This window comes from Myxocyprinus asiaticus, chromosome 23 (genome assembly GCF_019703515.2).
Source record: "Myxocyprinus asiaticus isolate MX2 ecotype Aquarium Trade chromosome 23, UBuf_Myxa_2, whole genome shotgun sequence".
Lineage (NCBI taxonomy): Eukaryota > Metazoa > Chordata > Actinopteri > Cypriniformes > Catostomidae > Myxocyprinus > Myxocyprinus asiaticus.
Window position 1 is genome coordinate 13,297,619 of NC_059366.1, and position 24,910 is coordinate 13,322,528.

Genomic DNA, 24,910 nt, shown 5'->3' on the forward strand with positions numbered 1-24,910 from the left:
ATAAGAAACTCTTTTTCTTGGCAGTGTCTAACAGAAAGCCTTATCAAATCTAATTTAGCACACTGCTGATAAAATTGCCTTGTTTACGCGAAACTGTGATTTGCCCCAGAGAAGGCTGATATACTCTGAGGCCCTGCTTTGGCATTTGCTCCATGTGCTACCTATCTGAGACTGCACCAAGCTGTCTATCTATTGCCCCCCCCCCCCCCCCATGTCTCTAAGCTGACAGCCAAACATTTTGTTTATGTCTTTTAATGGGTAAACAAGACAAATCACTCAGACAAATAGAAGAATATCACGTAAGCTGGAATGGAATCATATGCTTGTGATTTTCAGCTCTCAACAAATTTTGAATGATATTTGGTAGCTTATTATTAAAATCACAGTGTTCTTGACAATAGATTCAAATAAGTTCAATGAAACACCCACTTACCCTGTGAGTGTAGTCACCACATACACCCTAGACAAAAAAAGAATGACCAAGAATCTGTCATGTGATGTCCTCTACAGTAAGTATATTTGTTAATTATAAGAACATTAACTGTTATTTTAACGCATTTTAACTGTGATTACCTTCTCCCCTTTAGGACCAGGTTCACCCTGAAAAAATAATATGAACACAGCACTTGAAATCCATTCATTGCCATCTGAACATTCTATGTCAAATTTTTATGAGTTAAGCAACAACATATATACACTCTTAAAAATAAAGGTTCCAAAAGGAGGTTTTCGCAGTTATGCTATAGAAGAATAATTTTTGGTTCCCCAAAGAACCTTTCCTAAAAAAAAATAAATAAAAAAAAAAAAAGAAGAAGAAAGGTTCCTAAAATAACCATTTTTAATATTTTTTTCATAGTTTAAAGAACCCTTTTCCACTACAAAGGACCTTATGTTCAAAAGAAAGTCCAAAAGATGTTAGCGGTTCTTCGTGGAACAATACATAAACCTTTTTTTTTTTTTTATGAGTATATGAAATTTTTTTATATATATTTGGTAACAGTTTACAATAAGGCTGTATTTGTTAACATTTGTTAAAACATTTTTAACTGTAAATCTACACTTTCACTTCCACACTCTACTGTTACTTTCAAATTCAACAACCTGCTTGTCAGGGCTGGTCAAAGGTGGAGATTTATAGTAAAAAAGGATTTAAATATTGACCTGTTTCTCACCCACACCTATCATATTGCCTCAGAAGACATGGATTATACCACTGGAGTCATATGGATTACTTTTATGCTGCCTTTATTTAATTTTTGGAACTTCAAAGTTCTGGTCGCATTGTGAGAGCTGAGATATACTTCCAAATTTTTTTTTTTTGTGTTCTGCAGAAGAACGAAAGTCATACACATCTGGGATGGAATGAGGGTGAGAAAATGATGAAAGAATTTTCATTTTTGGGTAAACTATCCCTTTAACTACCAATGGAAAATTTAATTTTACAGCATTTTACCTTTGGTTAATTTTATAAAAACAAAATAATAATTTTTTTTATTCATGTTAATTAATACTGCATTAACTAATGTTAACATATACAACTTTTAATATTAGAAAATGCATTAGTAAATGTAAAATGAACATTAACCAAATTAATAAGTGCTGTGAAATTATTGTTCATTGTTAGTTCATGTTAACAAATATTGTTAATGAATGTTGATGAATACAACCATACTGTAAAGTGTCACCATATATTTTAAGCAAAACACTTACTGGAATTCCTTTTGGACCACGAGGACCCTGAGAAAATGAAAACAATTAAAATAAGGAAGTGTTACATGGTTTTACATGATTAACTTTTCCTGTTTACAATCAACAACACCAAACCTCTCAGTCATAACAAGCACAGGAGCTCTGTTGCTGTAGAGCACTGATATCACATATCACACTGATATCACAAGTTACAAAGAAGAAAAAAAATGAAAGAAATGTTTCTCTGATACTGAAAATCACAAAAGTTTATTAATGTTTTGCGTTGAATCATCCCTTTTTTGCTTTTCCCCTAATCATATATACACACACACTGGCGGCCAAAAGTTTGGAATAATGTACAGATTTTGCTGTTTCGGAAGGAAATTGGTACTTTAATTCACCAAAGTGGCATTCAACTGTATTGTAAGTATAGTAAGGACATTACTGATGTAAAAAACAGCACCATCACTATTTGAAAAAAAAGTCATTTTTGATCAAATCTAGACAGGCCCCATTTCCAGCAGCCATCACTCCAACACCTTATCCTTGAGTAATCATGCTAAATTGGTAATCTGGTACTAGAAAATCACTTGCCATTATATCAAACACAGTTGAAAGCTAGCTGGTTCGTTAAATGAAGCTTAAGTTGCCACAGTATGCAACAGACTGGCATGTCTTAAGGTCAATATTAAATAAAAAATAGCAAAAATGAAACAGCTTTCTCTAGAAACTCTTCAGTCAATCATTGTTTTGAGGAATGAAGGCTATAGAATGCTTGAAATTGCCAAAAAAAACGTCATGGTTACTTGCGCAACCTCCGTTCCCTGATGGAGGGAACGAGAATTTGTGTCGATGTAGTGACACTAGGGGTCACTCTTGGGAGCCCGAGACACCTCTGGTCTTTGATAAAAGGCAAATGAAAATTGTCAAGTGGTATTTGCATGCCAGTCCCCCGGACATATGGGTATAAAAGGAGCTGGTTTGCAACCACTCATTCAGGTTTTATGTTGAGGAGCCGAGACAAGGTCCAGTCATTTCAGCGGGTAGTTCAGCGTTGTGGCAAGAGGGACACAATGTCTCGTTCCCTCCATCAGGGATTATCCGACTGGGCCGCCAGGTCTAGTTGGGGGGGTGTCCCTCCCAAGGGGGGGACACCGCGGAGACCACACCTCGCCCAAAGAGAGGGGGGGGATATTTAAGTGGAAAATACGTCACATGGTCTTGCCGACCATGTGGAGAAGTCTCATGGTAGATCCTACCCAACTGGAGAGGAGTTACTACAAACATGGAGACTGTGGCAGAGGGGGCTCTGCCCAAGGAAGACGCAGTTTGCCAACAGGGAAACGAATTAGCGGAAGATATACATCTCATGGGGTTACCTTACAGGGAACCGCCACATGCGGAGCACCTACCCCAGAACAGGGCTCTTAGTTAGCACGTGTACTGGGTCGGCAGCGAGTCTCTCCGAAAACTCGGCTGCCACAGGGCTTGGAGGAAGTCAACAGGGAACATAGTTTGTGAACACTACTGGGAATTAATGGCGCACGTCTTCAGCTCAGGAGGAGGTGAAAGTCGCTATGTGCAAGCGATACACCCGGCCGGCTATCCCGGGCTTATCCGCTTGTATTGCGTGCCACTACCTGGGACGAAACAGGTTCCACCCGGAGGTTGTAGAACCTCACAAGGTGTTGGGTGTTGCCCAGCCCGCTGCTCTGCAAATGTCTGTTAGAGAGGCACCCCTGGCCAGGGCCCAGGAGGCCGCTACACCCCTGGTAGAATGGGCTCGTAGCCCTACCGGTGGTGGCACGTCCTGGGCGTGATATGCCATAGCTATGGCATCAATGAGCCAGTGGGCGATCCTCTGCTTGGAGACAGCGCTTCCTTTCCGCTGTGCACCAAAGCAGACAAAGAGCTGCTCAGATATCCTAAAGCTCTGCATGCGATCCAAATAGATGCGTAAAGCACGCACCGGACACAGCAACGACAGGGCTGGGTCTGCCTCCTCCTGGGGCAGCACTCGCAGGTTCACAACCTGGTCCCTAAAAGGGGTCGTGGGAACCTTGGGCACATAGCCCGGTCGGGGTCTCAAGATCACGTGAGAGTAGCCCGGACCGAACTCCAGGCACATTTCACTGACAGAGAATGCTTGCAGATCTCCTACCCTCTTGATGGAAGTGAGCGCAGTCAGGAGAGCAGTCTTCAAGGAGAGTGCCTTAAGCTCAGCTGACTGCAAAGGCTCAAAGGGGGCTCTCTGTAGACCCTGAAGATGTACAGAGAGGTCCCATGAGGGAACGAAGCACGTTCTGGAGGGGTTCAGCCTCCTGGCGCCTCTCAGGAACCTGATGATCAGGTCGTGCTTCCCTAAGGACTTACCGTCCACTGTGTCGTGGTGTGCTGCTATAGCAGCAACGTACACCTTCAAGGTGGAAGGGGACAGCCGCCCTTCCAACCTCTCCTGCAGGAAGGAAAGTTCCGATCTGACTGCGCATCTCTGGAGGTCTTCCCGTCGGGAAGGACACCACTTAGCGAACAGACGCCACTTAAAGGCATACAGGCGCCTCGTAGAGGGGGCCCTAGCCTGAGTGATCGTGTCTACCACTTAGCCCTTCCACGTCCCGTTCAGGGGCCAGACATGGAGATTCCAGAGGTCTGGTCGCGGGTGCCAGATGGTGCCCCGTCCCTGAGAAAGAAGGTCCTTCCTCAGGGGAATTTGCCGGGGGGCTGTCGCGAGGAATGTGAGGTCCGAGAACCACGTCTGGGTGGGCTAGTAGGGTGCTACCAGGATGACCTGCTCCTCGTCCTCCCTGACCTTGCACAGAGTCTGTGCAAGTAGGCTCACTGGGGGAAATGCATATTTGCGCAGGCCAGGGGGCCAGCTGTGTGTCAGCGCGTCTATGCCGAGAGGTGCCTCGGTCAGTGAGCATGACCGTTTGGCTCCGAAGAGAAAATCTGAATGAGTGGTTGCATACCAGCTCCTTTTACACCCGTATGTCCGAGGGAGTGGCATGCAAATACCACTTGACAATTTTCATTGGCCTTTTATCAAAGACCAGAGGTGTCTCGGGCTCCCAAGAGTGACCCCTAGTGTCATTACATCGACACAACATCGAGTGAGTGACAAATAAGGAACTGAAGATTTCATACAAAGGTGTACACTATAGTCTTCAAAGACAAAGGACAACTGGCTCTAACAAGGACAGAAAAAGATGTGGAAGGGTTATTCCAAACTTTTGGCCGCCAGTGTGTATATATATATATATATATATATATATATAATTAGGGGAAAAGCAAAAAAGGGGTGATTCAATGCAAAAGCATTAATCAACTTTTGTGATTGTCAGTATCAGAGAAACTTTTCTTTCATTTTTTTCTTCTATGTAACTTCTATGTGATATCAGTGCAACAGAGCTCTTGTGTGTTTGTATGGAGGGTAGGCAAACATGGACATCAGTCATCACATTTAATAAAACAAATGCCACACAATGCATCACACACTTTGAACAACATGAAACCCACATCCTTGGAGCTGAAAGCTGGATTCATTATGACATATAGTTGGCCAAACCTGAAATACCTTTGATGCAGCCATAATGTTTATCCAGATATACCACCAATCAGTATATGTACAAATTCCAAATAAGAACAAAGGCAAATGTGGAACATGATAAATCTGAGAAAAAGCTTATCAATAAAAGACAAGATCAAAAACCTAGCTGAAGGTGTTTTCATGTAATATTTTGAAAGTTCAATGTTCAAAAATGTTGAAAACCTCTGCAGGGGCCATACAGTCTTATATAGGTGGCAGTTTGGAGGAGTGCTTCTCATTTATAGTTTCTAAGGCTGTTGTTTCTCACAATGCTATAAAAGGAAGATAGTGGCTGTACTACATTTCAAAAGGAATAGTTTAAAGCGCACAGCCTGGGAGCATAATGTATCTGCCCATTCATTTTCATCACCATAAGTAAAAGCTCTGGAAAACATTTTTCAAATCACAGTTTAAAAGGACAGATCCAAACCCAGTGCTCTTGTTTTGATACCACAGGCGGCTGAAGTTATTACTATATAGATAGAGCTGGAAGTCACTTTTGACATCCCACAATGAACGAATGGCGAGCAAATGGTCTCTCGTCACACACACATATGCAATATACAGCTCTGCCCATAAATCAAACTACAAGAGTGTTGTTCTTGTGAATTTATATGGCCACGCTTACAGCCTAGATAAACATCACCATAACAAGCCATCTCGAAATCAAATGGTTCTACTGGCGAGTTTTATGGGCACTGACAAATTTCTCTTTATGATCTGTTTTACTCCTTGACATATTTCTCCTTATGACAAACTCTTTTTGGGTGTGTATTGTTGAGTTTAGCCCAGCAGTATTTCATTAGGCAAAGCGAACATGACAGGTCTCATTATGTGTGGCCCTTTAAAACTTCTAGTATTTAGATATGGATGTTAACACTTCAGTTAATACTGGTCAAGGTTAAAATGTGTTTTCTTTGGATCACATTTAAAGATAAAGTGCTATTGTGGCTGCTAAAATGTTTTTGCATTGCACCTCTATATCTCATTTAAAAAATGTTTTGCAAATGTAAGAAAATGCTTACCATATCACCTTTTGGACCATTCTGTCCCTGTAAGGTTGAAAAATAAATAAATAAATAAAACAAAGCACATTTTTGGCAAAAGAAAAAATATCCATTCTCTGTTAGGTACTGTAGGTAGCACTGATTACTTAATACACAGGAAGGGTCATTCTCTATACACATATCGTTATTGATTTCAGCTGCTGTCGTGATCATGGCGATAAGAGTGAATTTATTACAATAATTGCCATAATCATTATTAACATAATTATCCTCATCATTGCCGTAATGACCATCAGTTATAAATTACTTCCAAATTATTTGGTACAAGAGTTCAGAGGTTCCAAACCTGTGTGAGTGGCAATTAATCAAACATTTGTTAGGAATGAAGCAAAACTCACGGGTTTCCCATCCAAGCCGATTGGACCCTAGAAGAAAATGGGAGAATAGCAGATTGGCAAAATTGTGAAGGCACAAAAAAGCTCCAATTGTCTTGTCTAGACTAGTTGTCTGATTTGAGAACATTTGTGGAAAAGAGTATTTGCTTGAGGGTCAAACTAAGGTGCAGGTCAAGTGTAAAAGGCCAGCACACTATAGGAACAATGAGGGTACTGTATTCTAACCCAGTCCTCCCAATAAGTCTAGCAGATCATTGGTCAAAGAATGTAACAAACACCTGAAAAGGGTCTTTAAGACCTGAGCATGCAGACAGTCTATAGAAAGAGCCCTGGCATATATACAGTATACACCTTACACTGCTAATAGTCTCACATTATCCAAGCGCTAAAATGACAGCTGCACATGCCTAGTCTACTGTAAGTTTCATGAGCCATTTTCACAAGCATCTGTTAAATAAGGAGCTAGGGAATCAAATGCTAATTGATGGCTTTTATAAACTCACAAATTAACTCTTTATACGAGTTTGTTCAGTTGGCTTTAGACAAAAGACTCTTACCGGAAAGCCTGGAAATCCTCTAGTACCGGGCTGCCCCTGAAGGAATACAACAAGAAAAAGAAGAGAAGTTATTTTCTGTACGAAAACATGAGGATTAAGTTAACTCGTTGAAAGGATGTCTGTGTTGAGAGACGAAGCCTCGTACCCCCATTCAAACCCAGTTGTGTGTCATAATTGAGTTTGAAGGACAGGAGCCTTTCTGCTCTATTGGGAGCACTTTGTGTGGGATAAGGAGAAAAAGACAAATAAAGCTCTAAAAACACTTAAATACAGGCTGAAATTCAACACTAGACAGAACAAACAGTGAAAAATTAAAGAGTTGTCCCAATTCAATATGTGAAAGCCAATGAGAAAAGGCTTGCAAATTAAATAAGTAAATGTCAGTAATGATTAGTGCTACATTCTCCTGCGAACAATAGTAAGTTTTGCTTTACTGAAAACCTTTTTGCAGCCCTTGGGAAAAGAGGAAGCCATTCAATTTCCCTGGCAAAAAAAGAGGCTGCGTGAGGCAACCTGAGAGAAAATTACAAGGAAGAGGTGAACGGAGCTAATGAAGGGGATTGTGTGTCTGGGTCTCAGGTAGTTATTGGAACATGGCCGAGTTTCCCTTCCTTGGGAACTTAAAGCTAAGGTCTGGAAGACTGGAAATAGTAGCATTCTCAGAATCGCTCATAACATGACTAACAACATTGATTTTGTTTTTTACTAAAAGTAAAAAAAAAATTGACAAAAAAAATTAAAGGAATATTCCGGGTCGCCCCGCCTTTTCTTTAAAAAAAAAGCAAAAATCGAGGTGACAGTGAGGCACTTACAATGAAAGTAAATGGAGGCCAATATTTGAACGTTAAAGTACTGTTTCAAAAGTATAGCCACAAGACTTAACAATATGCGTGTAAACATGATTTCAGTGTGATAAAATCACATACTAACCTTTTCTGTGTAAAGTTATAGCCAGTGTTTCAACTTTGTTGTCATAATGTAATATCAAAAAACCCTAAAACCCTAAAACGACTATAAAAATGACAATTTAAACAACTTTACAACTCATGTAATACATGAGTTTAACCAGAACAATTAATGCAAGTGCTTTAATAAAATTATGAGCTTCACATTTCTGCCTTTAAACCCTCCAAAAATTGGCCCCATTCACTTCAACTGTAAATGCATCACTGTCACCTCGATTTTTCTTTTTTTGTTTTTAAAAAAGGAGGGATGATTCAACATAAAAAAAATATATATATATTTTTTTTCTCCCCAATTTGGAATGCCCAATTCCCAATGTGCTCTAAGTCCTCGTGGTGGTGTAGTGACTTGCCTCAATCCAGGTGGCGGAGGACGAATCTCAGTTGCCTCCGCGTCTGAGACCGTGAATTCGTGCATCTTATCACGTGGATTATTGAGCACATTACCACAGAGACATAGTACGTGTGGAGGCTTCATGCTATTCTCCGCGGCATCCACACACAACTCACCACGCACCCCACCAAGAGCAAGAACCACATTATAGCGACCATGAGGAGGCTACCCCGATGTGACTCTACCCTCCCTAGCAACCGGGCCAATTTGGTTGCTTAGGAGACCTGGCTGGAGTCACTAGAACTCGCGACTCCAGGGGTGGTAGTCAATGTCTTTACTCGCTGAGCTACCCAGGCCTCCCCGTTATCAACATTATGCCACAAATGTTGTAGATTGGGCTAAACTTGTACTGAACCCAGAATTTTCCAATAAGACCACTGTAAATAATTCATGGTTTCTCCAAACCAACAAATCCATTATGGTCGCAGTATAACACCTTCTTTTTGGAGTGATATAACAGCAGTTTTCTGATTACAGTCTGATCTCAGAATACATTTCAGAACAGACTTCCCTGTTAAAAAAAAAAAAAAAATCTAAATACTTCTTGGAAAGTCCTTTTTACGAGCTCGGAATTGGTAATTATGGTGTGATGTGCATTTAGGTGATTTTGATCTAAAAAAAATTATGTGTTGGGTAATTTCGTATTTCTCTTTCACTTACTGGGAAACAAAGGAAGCTTTTTTAGTGTTAATGCAGTGAAATGAAGATTAAATATGCATTTGGTGTTTAATTGATGATGTATCTGTGTTAGGGATGGGACGATATGGTTATCTCACAATTCTGTTTGATATACGATATGAGGTTCACGATTTGATATTATCTTGATTCGATATAATAACACTTAAATGACAAAGTATGGCAGAAAATTGTGTTTATTTTTTGCAAAATGCTTGCACAAAATGCATATTATAATTTCTCATCAAAATAACGTTTTTTAATACACAACATAAATGCTCAAAGTTTAAATAATAGAGTTTCTCATATACCTTTCACTATAAGAAAAGATCACACAAAAAAATTAGCCTTCAAAAGTAGTGGGCTACATTCAGGTTGATCAGGTGACAAGCAATAGAACTGAACAGAATCAGTCCTGAAAAAGTATGTGAAAATGTTTACTTTTTTAATAATTTGTTTGACTTGAGTATTCTAATCACATTTTAACTTTAAAAAATATAAACATTTTACATTCTATCAATTAATATTATTTCTTGAAATTGTATATATAATAATGCTATGAGCTATCAATGTTTGAAATAATGTGTACAATTTACAAGTAATAACATTAAGTTTACATCCATTTGTATAACAAGCGCTATAATGATAATGTCACTTTAAGAGTTTAACGTGCATCTCACAGACTCGCACAGGTGTTGCGATTCATTTATAAACGAGAGAGAAGTCTCGATTTTTAGCCCATCAGTGTTATTTGTTGTTAAAATAAATATTTCTTTTTACTTTTTTTATCTGACTGTAAAGAACAGAAAGGATGTTACAAGACACATAATTCAGTGAAAGTGGAGTGCGGGATCTCATCTTTGATGGACACACATTACACAGAAGAAATGTTCCTTTTTATTCTCAAGCACTTTTCAACAAAACAAGGCAATTTCCAGGTATTCCAGTACTTAAATTTCTAAAACCTAAATTCAAGCACTTTAAGCACTTCAAGGACCTTGTGTGAACTCTGTAAACAGTGTAGGGAAAAAAATGCAGTAGGGGTGAAATCAAGCAATAGAGAGATTATGATATTTGACGAGTCATTTCATTTATGATCACATGGACAGAAAACAATTTTTCATATTTCAAAATATTGAGTTTTGCCTCAATATGGTTTGTCATTTTGGTTCACGATATATCGAAATTTGAAATATCGCCCTATCCTTTTATCATTCTTGTGCTGTATGAGAGAATGATAGTAAATGTATTAGTAGTCTCCTCATAAGCGGATAAAAAAGTAGTATTTTCTGGCAAGATTTCTCACTTTATCATTAAAAGTACACAAAATCAACACAAAGTAAATTGAACCATCAACAGTCACAATCACATCTTATTTAGACCAATATTTGGATCAATAGTGATTTGCTTTCGTTAAAATTGAAGCTTAAAGAAAATCCCAAGTTTACCACTGGTAATTATGACTTTATGGTGCACTCAATGACTTGAGCACACAATTAGCTTATCTCCCAGCATGGTTTGGCTGGTCAGTTAGATGGTTTTAGATGGGTTTTGGGCACTTTTCAGCTGGTCAGACTGGGAGATCAGCTTAAACTAACAAAAAACATCTTAAACCAAGCTTAGGCTGGTTTAAGCTGTTTTTTTTTTTTTTTCAGGGTTTTCAGGAACTTTCAGGACCGGCACAATTTTTCAAAGTGCACCTTGATTAAACCATAACAAAAACAACAAGACACTTGACAATCTTAAAAAATACCTGATGTACCAACATTCACGAGTTGCTTTGGTAAAAAACATCTGCCTGGATAATAATTGCACATGTAATGACAGCTCAGTAATCATCTTTATGACTTTTAATGAACCCTCTGTCTATTCACTACTTGCCACACTCTTGTGTGAGAAAGAAACTGATGCCGCCCAGTCAGGTATATTTGCGTGGCTAAAGCAGTCTTTTCCGCAGGCCTCTCCACATCTCTCCCTTAAATCAAACCCTGTGACCTGCATGGAGGTGAGGACAAATCTTGCGCTGTCAGCTCACCTACTGAAGACATTCCCACTAAGACAGCCCTGCAATGAAAATTCTGCCTGATGTCCACACCTGACGCCTAATTAGAGGCGATGGGTCTTAGTCATAGAGAAGTATGCAATCAGCAAGTAGAAAAACAGATGTCTGGTCTTGCCTGAGCAGTATGACAGCACTGATAATGTATCCGTAGCCCAGCAGTAAGACTGTGTTAGGATGAATGGGGAAACCACAGGACGAAGCAAGACCTGGGCATCGCACGGCATAAGCAGAAAGGAAATTGCACTTCTGATGCTGAAACATTACGCTTTTGTCTTGATGAGTGGAATGTATGGAAGGGAAGAAAGGGAGAGAGGGTGCCAGATTGGGGACAAGCCCCATTTCACCTGAAGGCTGAGCACTCATTTCAAGATACAGTGCAATCTGAAAGACTGGATCCTAATGACAAGGGCTGGGATGTTTTCATTCCTCCCTACTAATGAAGATGAGATTCCAAATGGGTGTCATTACATGGGAGTCAAAGCCCCTCAATGCTCAGATGAAGTGTAAGTGCTTCCATACAAGCTGCTGTAGGATTCTGGAATAACATGCAATGTTCTCTCTAATTTTTGTACTTGCTGAATAAAACCAATGTCTACATATTGGGTGGACACTTCGGCCACCTGAGAAGAAAGAAAAAAAAAATAGGTAACATTTTACTATCAGGTTGTATTCGTTAACATTATTTAATGCATTAGGTATCGTGAACTAACAATTAATTTTTTTTTCTCCAGCATTTATTAATCTTGGTTCATATTAATTTCTCAAAATACTATCTTAATTTTTTGTTCATGTTAAATCATAATGCATTAACTAATTTTACTGTTGTCAGGTGTATTTTGTTGATTCATGTCTTTTATTTTGAAATTCTAGTTCCTGGTTCATGTCATGTGTTCCTGTTTTCCTTGTCATGTGATTTCTGTTTTCCCTCCATGTTCTTGTGTCATGTTTTCATTGGGTTATTGTTTAATTATCTTGTTATCAGTTCTGGTTGTTCATTGGTTTATGTTCCCCCATGTCCATGTATTTAAGCCTCATGTTTTCCATTGTGTAGTTGTCTAGTATTGAATGTGAGTGTAGAAGTTTATGTCAGGCCACGGTTTTTGTCAAGTCAAGTTTTTGTCAAGTCAAGTTTTTAGTCAAGCCATGTTCATGTTTATATTTAGTTAGGGTTTTTGGATATCACGTTCTGTAATTAAAACTGCACTTGGGTTCTCATCATCTTCGTCTTCATCATCATTGCCAGCAGCCAGCACACATTACAGGGCAGTGGTGGCTCAGCAGTCAAGGCTCTGGGTTACTGATCAGAAAGTTGGGGGTTCAAGCCCCAGCACCGCCAAGATGCCACTGTTGGGCCCTTGAGCAAGGCCCTTGACCCTATCTGCTCCAGGGGTGCTGTATCATGGCTGACCCTGCACTCTGACCCCAGCTTAGCTGGGATATGTGAAAAAAAAAAGAACTTCACTGTATATGTGTGATAAATAAATATAATTATAAATTAATTATTATAATTAGAATACTAGACCAACCATGAACCCAGCAGTTTTACTTCTGCGCCTACGTCAGGGGAATCGTCCCCTGGAGGACTATGTTGAGGACTTCTGCGGTCTAGCCAGCCAGGTGGACTTTAATGAGGTTGCCCTCAAAGACTGTTTTAGATTTGGACTGAATGAGTCCATTTCTTTTTTGATGCCTGTCGGTCGCAGTTCCCTCAGCCTGGCTCAATATATCGGCCTCGCCCTACGGTTCATTGGTTCCCCGTTCACTGTGGGGGAGGCGGATGCCGAGCCAGAGTTCCATGACATGGCCGCCGCCGAGCCAGAGTTCCACGACATGGCCGCCGCCGAGCCAGAGGTCCACGACATGGCCGCCGCCGAGCCAGAGGGCCACGTCACAGCAACTCCTCAGCCTGCTCCATGCCACATCACAGCAACGCCTCAGCCTGCTCCATGCCACGTCACCACAATGCCTCAGCCTGCTCCATGCCATGTCACAGCCACACCTGAGCAGTGGGACCTGGAGATGGTTCCCACCCTTATACCCACCCTTAGTTCTCCTGAGCAGGCAAGGGGAACTTTCGGCCCTCCGATCCCACCTGGACCCTCCGTGCCCTGGACTTCGCCTTGGCCTGTCGGTCCCTCGACATTGCCTCAGCTCGGCGTTCCCTCGGCTCCACTACGGTCCTTCAGCCTGTCGGCTGTGCCGGGTTCCCTCGTCCCTCCGGCTCCTCCTTGGTCTGTCGGTCACCTGGCTCTGCTTTGGCTCTCCGATCCTCTGGCTGCGCCTCGTCCCTCCGATCTGTCAGCTTCACCGGGGACCTCCTTCCCTACGGCTCCACCTTGGTCCTCAGTCCCACCGGCTCCACCTCAGTCTTCCGATCCCTCAGCTCCGCCTTGCTCCTCCGAGCCTCCAGCACCGCCTTGGTCCTCCCTGCCATCGGCTCCACCCTGGCCCTTCGAGTCTTTGGCTACTCTCCGGGCAACATGTTCCATGGCTCTGCCCCTCGAGCCTCTCATGGCTCTGCCTTCCATGGCTCCACCCCTCGAGCCTCTCATGGCTCCACCCCCCACGGACTTTGCCTTGGTCCCATGCCCCTCGCCCTTTCTCGCCATGCCACGCCCCACACCTCAAGACACTCCCCCCCCCCCCCCAGCTCCCTACAGAACTTTGAATTTATATCATGTTTTATGTGTTTTGTTTATGTGTTGGGGTGTCAGGAGCCACCCCTTAGTGGGGGGGATATGTCAGGTGTATTTTGTTGATTCATGTCTTTTATTTTGAAATTCTAGTTCCTGGTTCATGTCATGTGTTCCTGTTTCCCTTGTCATGTGATTTCTGTTTTCCCTCCATGTTCTTGTGTCATGTTTTCATTGGGTTATTGTTTAATTATCTTGTTATCAGTTCTGGTTGTTCATTGGTTTATGTTCCCCCATGTCCATGTATTTAAGCTTCATGTTTTCCATTGTGTAGTTGTCTAGTATTGAATGTGAGTGTAGAAGTTTATGTCAGGCCACGGTTTTTGTCAAGTCAAGTTTTTGTCAAGTCAAGTTTTTAGTCAAGCCATGTTCATGTTTATATTTAGTTAGGGTTTTTGGATATCACGTTCTGTAATTAAAACTGCACTTGGGTTCTCATCATCTTCGTCTTCATCATCATTGCCAGCAGCCAGCACACGTTACAACTGTATACAAATTTTTATTATAATAATAATATATGTATAAAATGTGCATATGTTGAAATTACAATTAACCATGATTAATAAATACTTTAAAAGTATTGTTTATTTTTGGTTTGTGTTCATTATTAAATTATGTAATTATTTCTTGTTAATTTTGTTAGTTAAAAATCAACCTTACTGTAAAGTGCTACTACAAAATATAATTAATAAAATATTAATCCTATAAAATGTTATTATAATTAATTTGATATTAAGTTTGCCAAGATACCAAAATGTCAGTAGTCTATACCAATAATGACATTTTATGATTCTCAATATAATTTCCAGTACCTCAGCAAAAAAAAACAAAAAAAAAAACAAATATGCTAGTGAACAAGTTAAATATGTAAACATTAACAAATTGAATTAAACAAATGACATACTGTATTCAAGTGTTTCTCAATTAATATTGTTTTTTAATTATTCAGGTAAACAGTCTTAATAATTAAGAATGCAGTATAAAGTAAACTAAGAAAATCAATAAAAAATTGGAGCGGCGTTGCTTTCGCCTTTTTCTTTGTAACATTATTTTATTAATGTTTACAACATAATAGACAGCGGCAGGTATAATAGGCTTCATTTACACTGCAAGGTCTTATGCACAGATCCCATATTTTGACATATTTGATTTTTGATGCACCTATTTGCATTCACTTAGAACATAACCAACTGTGTTCCCATTAATCCCTGCAGGACGGCCATTTACCACAAGGCCCGAGTCGTCTGTCAGTCAGACAGCATGGAAACAGAACTGGTACTATGTAGAAAGACAGATGTGGTTACATATTCTTTATTTTAGTATAGACTTAAAAAGTGGGTGGTGTGCGTTCGTGATCTTGATTAGCTAAGATTAATTGGCTGTGCTCCACGTACAGTAGTGTGTTGGACAACACTGATCCTGTCTTATCTACCTTAGACCATATATTTATGGAGTTCACTTTGGGGTGGTTTGAAAGTTAAGTGCGGTGAAAGCAAAACAATAGATGTCCCTCTTGCCAAGAACTCTTGGAAAGATTTAGGCCCAAAACTGCAAGATCTGCACCTTTGCCCTGTCTCTACTCTGGAGATCTGAGATTAGCAGGAGGAGATGATGAAGAGTTATATTAGTGACAGGGTAAACACTTACAGGAGGTCCTCGTGGGCCAATGATAGACAGACCTGGCTCCCCTGGTGCTCCCTAAGGACAGATAGAGAGGTAGAAAGACAGTGAGGAGAGGGTCTGACAGAAGAGAGAGAGAATGATATCCACTCTAAACTACACCTAGAACATGAGGCCAAATGCATCAGTACGTGAATATATCTGAAAAATAATGACACCTTTCTGAAACACCCTGCAACATCTGTTTAACATAACTCTTTCTGCTAAGCCTCCAAACAGAGAGAGCTTTAAAGACACATTCTCGAAGAACCTGCATGTGCCTCAGAGGCAAACACAGTATTTTGGTCTAAAAGTAAAATGTCAGCAAAGCCTGCACTTGGTTCTCATTTCAGGGTCGTAGTTTACTTCTTGACAGCGAGCTGAGAGGGTCAAGGAGCACTGCTGAGAAAACAGCAAATGGCCCGGTGGGCTGGTTATCTAGCACAAACAAGGTGATTTGCACCGTGTCGGCCTGTCCGTAGCGCTGCACTAAACATCCAAGCATGAATCCGCAACACTTTGTGGTCAGAGAGGAAAAGCTCTCAGGTTTCCAACACTCTCCCTAATTAGCTCTCTCATCTAAAACTCTATCAGGAAGACATCTTTGATGACCCAGCCTTTAATAAAATTGTGGACCAACTTTAATTTCTCTGCTTGAATGCCTGGTTTATCAGGGGGTATCAGGGTGTTTGTTTTAGCACTTTTTTGAGTCACCTACAAAGTGAAATATGGGTGACGTACAAGGATGCAGTGGCTTATTTTCAGGTCGTGGAAAAGTAAAGAACTCCGAAGCTTTGCCCCAGTGGTTTATGGTTACCAACCGAATCTTGAAAGGATCTGTGCAATAGGACAACTGAAGATCAAGAGATATCCCTTTTTAACAGCTCGCATTACAAGCTTTTGGCAGCTGGGAATAGGCACCAAGAGTCCAAATATAATCAGCCAAAGCAGGAGCAGATTTCACCTAGAAAACATCCAGAGCAAACGGACTGATATTTAAGGATTCAACTTAACAATGAATGATATGATCTTAACAGATACAATTTTGCTCTGCAAATAATCCTTTCAGTTTAAAGAATACAACGTCTCAAGTTAGCAGACTTGCGAAGTTCAACCAATCAATCATTTGTTTGGTTGATTTTATCCTTCTTCGCTTGGTGCAAGCTTTCCACATGCAACCGTGAAAAATTTATTTGGGTTTGAGACAAGAGTGTTAAGGCTGCCAGTTTGTGGGCTAGCTTCATCTAGAGGGGGTTGTTTTAATATCTAATGAAGTTATTCACCGGAAATGTGTTGTTCAGTCATAACTGCCCCCAGCCAGAAGGCAAAAGCCGCACTTAAAAAGAGGGGATGTAAAGTAAACACCCAAAACAATTAGTCTAGGGAGATATGAGGGAGGCTCACTGATTATTCTGGAAGGGGATATGGCAGGTTGTTCCAAGGCTGCATATTGTCTGGTTCTCCACTTGTGGGCTTGGTGGTCAGCTCACTATTTATTTTATCTTCCAGGTTCTCAATAACCCCAGCGGCAGAGCAGTGCTATGTTAGGATGTGGGGCTAACCATCTTGTAGAAGTTTAACTACTCTTCTGTGATGGTGAAAGATGAGAAACATGTTTCTCCTCACATTGCATGCTTTACCTCAGACATTAAATATAATTCCGATTTGATGAAGGTAGCCCGCAGAACTGCTGGCTTTTACAAACACTGAGAGCAGCTGCCAAATGGGACTGGTTTAAAAGAGCCTAAACCACAAACGCCACAACAGGAACTGAAGCTCAATGTACCAAATCCAGTATATAGAGTTCAATCATACGGAATCACAGGCACAATTTATGTAGTTAAATACATACAGGAGCATATACATTGAGGCTACACAGCTAGGATTTTGATGACCAAATTGAATTTTGGGGAGCTTTGTAGACTCTTTAGATCCCAAATGAAGTGGTAGGGTTTCTTGAGCTGCTCCATTCCAAACATCTCTTTGTCTAGACTAGGGAGTCTTAAATTAATCCGTTCCAACTTCAGAGCAGGTTTTACAGATCTAACACTCCAAGAATAAACATGTGTAATCCAAGCATTGTGGGAAATGTCTTTCGAATGTAACCCCCCAGGCCTTTCAAAATAAAGCCTAAAGCCTTACCGATATAAATCACGAAACCTACTCACATAGTACGATGGGCTTGGGTTGTCCTCCCCCACCCTCACCAACACAACCACCCACAGTGACAGAGAGTCTCAGTTCTGCACATGCAGGACGATGTCCTGCACTTACCTTCTCCCCAGAGTTTCCCTTTAAGCCCTGGTCAGTCACAGCAGATACAGTCACATGCACAGTGAGAAGGAGAGAGACAGAGAGAGGAACCAGGGTTAGAGAGGCCTGGTGAGGACAATGGCATGCAGAAGCCTTAGACGGGGTGTTTGGTGGCTGGGGAATGGGAGACACTGAGGTACTGGAGCATTTTTGGGTAGAAGAACGGTAATGTGGGGATGTTGCTGAGGGGTGGGGTGGGCTGAAAACAGCTTAAACCAGCCTACACTGATTTACTGGTCTTAGCTGGTTTAGGCTGGTTAAGCCTGGACAAATTGGGTAAAGCTGGTCTCCCAGCCTGCACAAGTTTGTTTCAGCTGGACTTCCTATCTGGCCAAGCTGGACCTCAGCTGGTTTAGCTGACCAGAAAAGAAAAACATCTTAAAACAGTCCCAGCTGGTCTTATCTAGTTTAAAATGGTCTTGAAGACTGGTCAGCTGAAAAAGAGGCCAAAACCCTTTAAAACCATCCAACAGACCAACCTGACCAGGCTGAGCAAAAAGCTAAGACCAGCAAACCACTTTAGGTTGGTTTTAGGTGCTTTTCTATTTTAAATCTAAACTAGCCTAGGCTTGTTTGATGGTCTCAGCTGGTTTAGTCTGATCTCACAATCTGACCATCTGAAAAGTAGGCTGGTTTAGGTGTTTTTATTTTCAACATGTAAACTAGCCTAAGCTTGTTTGCCGGTCTTAGCTGGATTGAGCTGGTCTAGCAGGTCTCCCATACTGGCCAAGCTAGTTTGAGCTGTTCTCTCAGCCTGACCAGCTGAAGAGTGCCCAAACCCCTTCTAAAACCAGCAAAAAGACCAGCCTGACTAGGCTGGGAGACAAGCTAAGACCAGCAAAGCAGCTTAGGCTGGTCTGAGATGGGTTTTTTTTCACACACTTTTTAGCGGGTCAGGCTGGGAAATCATATTTAACCAGCTAAAACCCGCTTGTCCAGACTGGGAGATGCCCTAGACCAGCCTAAACCAGCTATGACCTGCAAACCATTGGATTTTTCAGCAGGGCATCAGGGGTACTGGAGGTGCACGGAAGCACTGAAGTGTTACACTGTTGGGAGTAATGGATAGTAGATGAGGGGGTGGCTAACTTTTCTCACAGACAGACTGGTCAGTGGAGGAGGTTTGAGGGGGCAAGGATAAGCCATGGAGGGTGAAAAAAACACTTTCTGTGAGAATCTATAGGAGCACAGTGTAGCTTCAGCCAGGTAAAATATGGAATGCTCTGTTTGGGCTCACAGTTTGAGTTTAACACTCCTGAAACCTGCTTTTAGGGAGGGATTGTTTTTCAGGAAAAAGCATAAGGTTGAGTTTAGAGTATGCAACCATACAAGGGTCAGGAGTCTGGAATGTCCCATTTGAGGACAATGGATTTTTATCAGTTTCTTGCTAAAATGTCTAAGAGATGCTGGTTTGCTCCAGTGGGACATCTATACAACTACTGAATAAATGAATATGAAGCTGCATGCTGGATTTAGGTCAACCCTGATTTCTTTTAGAACATATGATGCGTTTCACTAATGGCACTTTTCCACTGCACGTTACGGTACGATTCAACTCTGCTCGCTTTACTTTTCTGAGCTTGCTTTTCCACTGCAGTTTAGTGCAGCCTCAATGTGGGTGGGATTATAGGCTGATCGTCATAGTTGCGCTGCCTCTACTGCCATGACATCATCTTAAATGTGGAGCAATGGAGGATATTGAAGGAATGTTGTTCTTGATTCTCGGCATGTGGCTGTTTTTCACAGCAAGATGACAAACTTTGTTTCAAAAGAGGCTGACGGCAGCAAGACAAAATACCGCAAAAAAAACAAACAAAAAAACAGGGAGTTTGGGAAATCATACACCAAAGCGCAGACGAGGACATCACTGTGTTAGCTCAAAGACGACGCACGAGGGTAAGCTAACCTGCCATCTAGCTTATACATTCTCTCTGACCAATCAGTGATCTGCAGGGTTTTGACGTCACATTTAGTATCTGCTCGGCTCGCTTGGAACCTCGACCGAGGTGGTACTAAAAAAGTACCAGGTACCAGGTACTATCCACAGTGGAAAACCCCCAAAAAGCGAGCAGAGTCGAGTCGAGCCGAGCCGAGCCATACCGTACAGTGGAAAAGCCCCATAATATGACAAAAAATGACCAATTTTATAAAACACAAATCTTATGAATGAGGAGGTAAAACAGAACTTGCAACTGGGCTGAAAGTTGTCTGTGATTTTATAGATCTGTTTTTCATCTCAAATTTGTTCATGTATTGTTTCTCCATGGCTGCTTGATATATATCCAATGTTTTTCTTCCAAGATCTCCTCTAAGTTTGGCTGCAGATTTTTGCTTCTCAGCATGCAGAGTGTAACTGATAAGAAAGAGTTTCATTGCGTCTTATTTTCTATTTAAAGGCGAACAAGTAAAGCATTTTTCAGATGACTGCACAGCCAAAACAAATTCACTATGAGTAATAAGAAGAGAGTGTTTCTCATCAAATGCAGCCAAAAAGGACTCTAGCATAGCCTTGTTCAAATGCTAAGGGGGGCCATGAAAAATTTGAGACTGTACAGTCCGACAGTTTTCTAACTAGCAATGGTAGTGATGAAGTGGGAATAATTTTCTACACAGTTTTGGTGAAGTAAATCTGCTATAGTTATTGGTTTATATCACACAGTTGTGCTGAAAAGCCAAAAATGCTTAATTAAACCTTAGAATATCATCCAAATCTTACATTCACAATTTAAACAGTCTGGTCAAAATTAATTAGGAAGTGATACTAAACGTTGATGTTGGACAGTTTATTTGACATTTAGTAGTATGGGAACAATTTATCTTGTTTAATCAATGTGACCTGATTTGTTCAATATGACTTTTGGTAAGCATCACTGGTGTGTCTAGGTAAAGGTGTAACCTTGTTTCACAGTTCTAGCTAGAAAGGTTTAGCTATACTGTAAATGAAGTCAATGGCATGCCACTGATCATTGAAGACTACTTATTCAAAAAGTCACAGCAATATACTACAGACTATCTGGTTGGGCTTAGTGTCCATTCTCAAATCACTCACCATTCTTCCAGGAATGCCGATTGATCCTTTGTCTCCCTAGTGATCAATGCAAAGTCAAGAGGAAAATCAGGAACAATGAATACGACAGATTTTATATCTACAATTTACAATCACTACCACGAGCTTAACTTTACAAACTTAACTAGTTTTCAAGTGTTCCTTAATTTTCTTGTCATTAACTTGTCACTTATTCCTATTGTATGGCTATTAGTGGGCACATGTTAGTAAAGTTAAGCTGGCCAGTGTGACACTGCCAAAACGCTCTTTATTCCCAAGCATTCTCCTAATGGTGGGTTGAATGCTGATGATGCAGGAATGCCTAAGACTGTCTTTGCTTAAAAGGCTAAAGGTCAACTACAAAAGACTTTGTAGAAGAGTGTGTAGAGCTGGTCAGACAGCAAGCATCATCAATGACTGCATTTACATGCACAAGAATATTCAGATATCAATTGGAATTTGGCCATATTCCGATTGTGTATGTGTAATGTAAACACAATAACCTGACTGCCTTAACCAGATTAAGCCAATACTCTGGTTTCTAGCAATCTGAATAAGATAGCTTGTGGCGTGTATACACCTTATTCAGAACATCTAGAGCAACTGAATATGCATGTATATCTACATACAGTATGTCTAAACAAATGTCATGTTGGGTAATATTAGATAAAGTTGAGAAAACTCACTTATAGAAACATTTTTCAAGCATTTTTCAAGCATTAAAAGAAAAGTCATGCGTTCAATTTGTAAGAGTTTCATGACCAATATTTTGCAATGTTCTTGCATGTTATTGTTAAGGACATGACTGAGAATTTATGTGTAAATTAAATTACTGTCCAAAGTGACTAAACTGCACCATAATAAATGGCAAGAGCATCTCCAGTATTTCCAGAAGAGAATAGTAGGAAAAGAATGCCTTCAGATTGTGCTGATTATATATCCAAGATATGCAACGCTAATGTATACAGAAATATGTCAACAGATGTGGAGCATGTAAACGTCTTTTGCAGAATAAAGGCTCAAGCAGAATATGAACCTTAAAGGGATAGTTCACCCAAAAATGAAAATTCTCTCATCATTTACTCACCCTCATGTCATCCCAGATATGTATGACTTTATTTCTTCTGCAGAACACAAATTAAGATTTTTAGAAGAGTATCTCAGCTCTGTAGGTCCCTACAATGCAAGTGAATGGTGACCAAAACTTTGAATCTCCAAAAAATCACATAAAGTCAGCATAAAAGTAATCCATAAGACTCCAGTGGTTAAATCCAAATCTTATGATGTGATATGATAGGCGTGGGTGAGAAACAGATCAATATTTAAGTCCTTTTTTACTATAAATCCCCACTTTCACATTTTTCTTCTTTTGTTGTTTGGCGATTCACATTCTTTGTGCATATTGCCACCTACTGATCGGGGCTGGTCAAAGGTGGAGATTTATAATAAAAAAAAGGACTTGGATATTGATCTGTCTCTTACCCATACTTATCATATCGCTTCTAAAGATATGGATTCAACCACTGTAGTCTTATGGATTACTTTTATGCTGGCTATGTGATTTTTGGAATTTCAATGTTTTGGTCATCATTCACTTGCATTGTATGGACCTACAGAGCTGAAATATTCTTCTAAAAATCTTTATTTGTGTTCTTCAGAAGAAAAATATTCATACACATCTGGAATGGCATGAGGGTGAGTAAATGGTGAGATGAGTTTCATTTTTGGGTGATCTATCCCTTTAATCTAAAAATGATGTGCATGTAAATTTGGCCTGCGATTATAAAGATCCCAGTGAAAGCATGAGGTTAATGTAGTTAATTCCCTTACTAGGCCCATTTCACAATCACCGTGCTTTGCACAAGATGATGTTTGCTAGCTGACCACAACACAAAAGATGAAGTGACTGAAAAAGACAGCAGTGTGGGAACATGACAGTATGTCCTGTTGGAGGTGTTTAACAATTGTGAATCCTATCCTGTTATAATTGCCAATTCTATTCAAATAGAACATTCCACCACCTCTCTCAATTAGGAGCAAATCCTCAGAACATATGGTAAATGTGTGTGTAGTAATCTGAGATCTTGATATAATAAACTGTCACAAGGATTCACCATTTACAGACCTGGAGCAGGACTTTTCAACATACATTTCCAAACATTTTATGCTATTTAATGCGGCAATAAACTCCTGCCATGCTAAAGTGACTTATTATGCAAAGCTGTCCATTCCTACAGCTGTTTTTATTTGCATTCCTAACGTGGCTTGTCAGTGTATTAGAGGGACTGGGAATGTTGACAGCTCTCTGACGACTCACTCTAGTAACAAGTAATGGAAAAGGGGAGTCGGCAAGGGGCAGCTTGGCCCAAACCCCCATAACTCATCATAAGCCAAAGGAACATTTGCTAAAACACTAAATGTGCTCATGGACTGTTGACTTGCAGGTGCCTGGTTGTTTTACTAAGCTTTCAAGCTGTTAGACTTTAATGATAAGGGTGTTAAGACAATGGATAGCACATTAGAACATTAAGTTTGATCTTCAAAGTTAATTCACTGCCAACTGCTGAATGTCCCAAGAGGATGTTACTTGAGTGAATTGTCTTGGCCCTGTCCAAGGTGCTGGTTTGAAACTAACTTAATTCTACTTTATGCCATTAATTTGAGTTACCACAATATGACATTAATAAACTGTTTTACAAATTCATTTGAGAATGACTAATACATATTATCAGTGTTTACAAGCAATAATAATAATGTTTATATCTAAACATGTTGTGGAAAAACTGGACATCAACTGGATACCCATATTGGAGTAAATGATTGCAAATCTGATTTCTTCCTTCACTGTTAAATCGGAGTATTAAAGAAATGATCACAAAGGCCTTACTGTGGTCTTTTTGTCTAAAAATTAAAAATGTGTCCAAATGTCCATTGCAGGGTATTTAAAAGTCTCTAAAAGCATGTGTTAGATATGCTCTAAGGTTTGTTTGTTTTTTTTTACAGCGGTGGTAAGCTCAGTAAAATTAAAGTTCAGTCCAAATTTTATTCTTCAAGCAGCCAATAGAATCTACCACTGCACCATTAGCAAAAATATTCATTTGCATACTAATAAATCAATCTGTTGTGGGCCAATAGCCATCTGAAATGAGCTCTCTTTTTAAACATTTTTTAGTATTACATTCCACAGCCAAAACAAGACATGTTTCTAAATCAATTCGGAAAACGTGAAAAATCATTTAGAGCTGTGCATATGAAGTAGTCTGATGAAATCCATTTTCTTTATCTGACTCTAAAAAGCACTTGACAAAAACTGAGATCTATTAAATGGCCATATATATGTGAATATGTGAAAGAGCTTAAATATACAAATCAAATGTATCCCTTAATAGTTCAAAAGTAAAATAGAGTGTGCATGCCAATACCAATATTTATGAAGAACAAATGTAATAGACACATTTTTCTTGAATGCAGAAAAAAAATCTAGCCACACATTTCCTAGCTCCCTCTTTCTTAAATTTATGAAATGTTCTTTTCCTAAAAATGCTATCAATAAAACTCTTTGGCAGGGATCGCATTAACACTCTGACCATGCCTGTCAACAAGTCAAATAAAAAAGAACTCAAAAACGAGCTATTTCATCCTTTTCTCCATCTTTTCAGATTTGATGGCAAAGTTTCACAAGGAGAGCTGTCATGAGTGATGGGGGTTTGCAGGTTATAATTGGCAGGTAAAGTAGAGTTCACATATAAGATGGACTTCTTCTAACATGCTTTAATGAAAAACAGATGTGTTTGAGTTTTAGTGTGTAATATAAGAATTATAGAAATTCAGAATAGTGGTCCAGACAGACACCAAAGGGCCTGAGAGAATAC

At 40.1% G+C, this 24,910-nt stretch overlaps 1 protein-coding gene across 1 annotated transcript in view; it reads right to left on the reverse strand.

Moving 5' to 3' along the window:
* Positions 1-24,910, reverse strand: part of LOC127413495 (collagen alpha-1(XIII) chain-like) — an 86,607-nt gene that overhangs the window by 60,584 nt on the left and 1,113 nt on the right. Inside the window, exons 2-10 of the mRNA XM_051650678.1 lie at positions 21,042-21,077; positions 17,954-17,980; positions 15,668-15,718; positions 7,235-7,270; positions 6,681-6,707; positions 6,301-6,327; positions 1,711-1,737; positions 574-600; positions 434-460 (exon numbers count right to left, since the gene is read on the reverse strand). Coding sequence (XP_051506638.1) covers positions 434-460; positions 574-600; positions 1,711-1,737; positions 6,301-6,327; positions 6,681-6,707; positions 7,235-7,270; positions 15,668-15,718; positions 17,954-17,980; positions 21,042-21,077 — 285 coding nt within the window. The remainder of the gene's footprint in view (positions 1-433; positions 461-573; positions 601-1,710; positions 1,738-6,300; positions 6,328-6,680; positions 6,708-7,234; positions 7,271-15,667; positions 15,719-17,953; positions 17,981-21,041; positions 21,078-24,910) is intronic.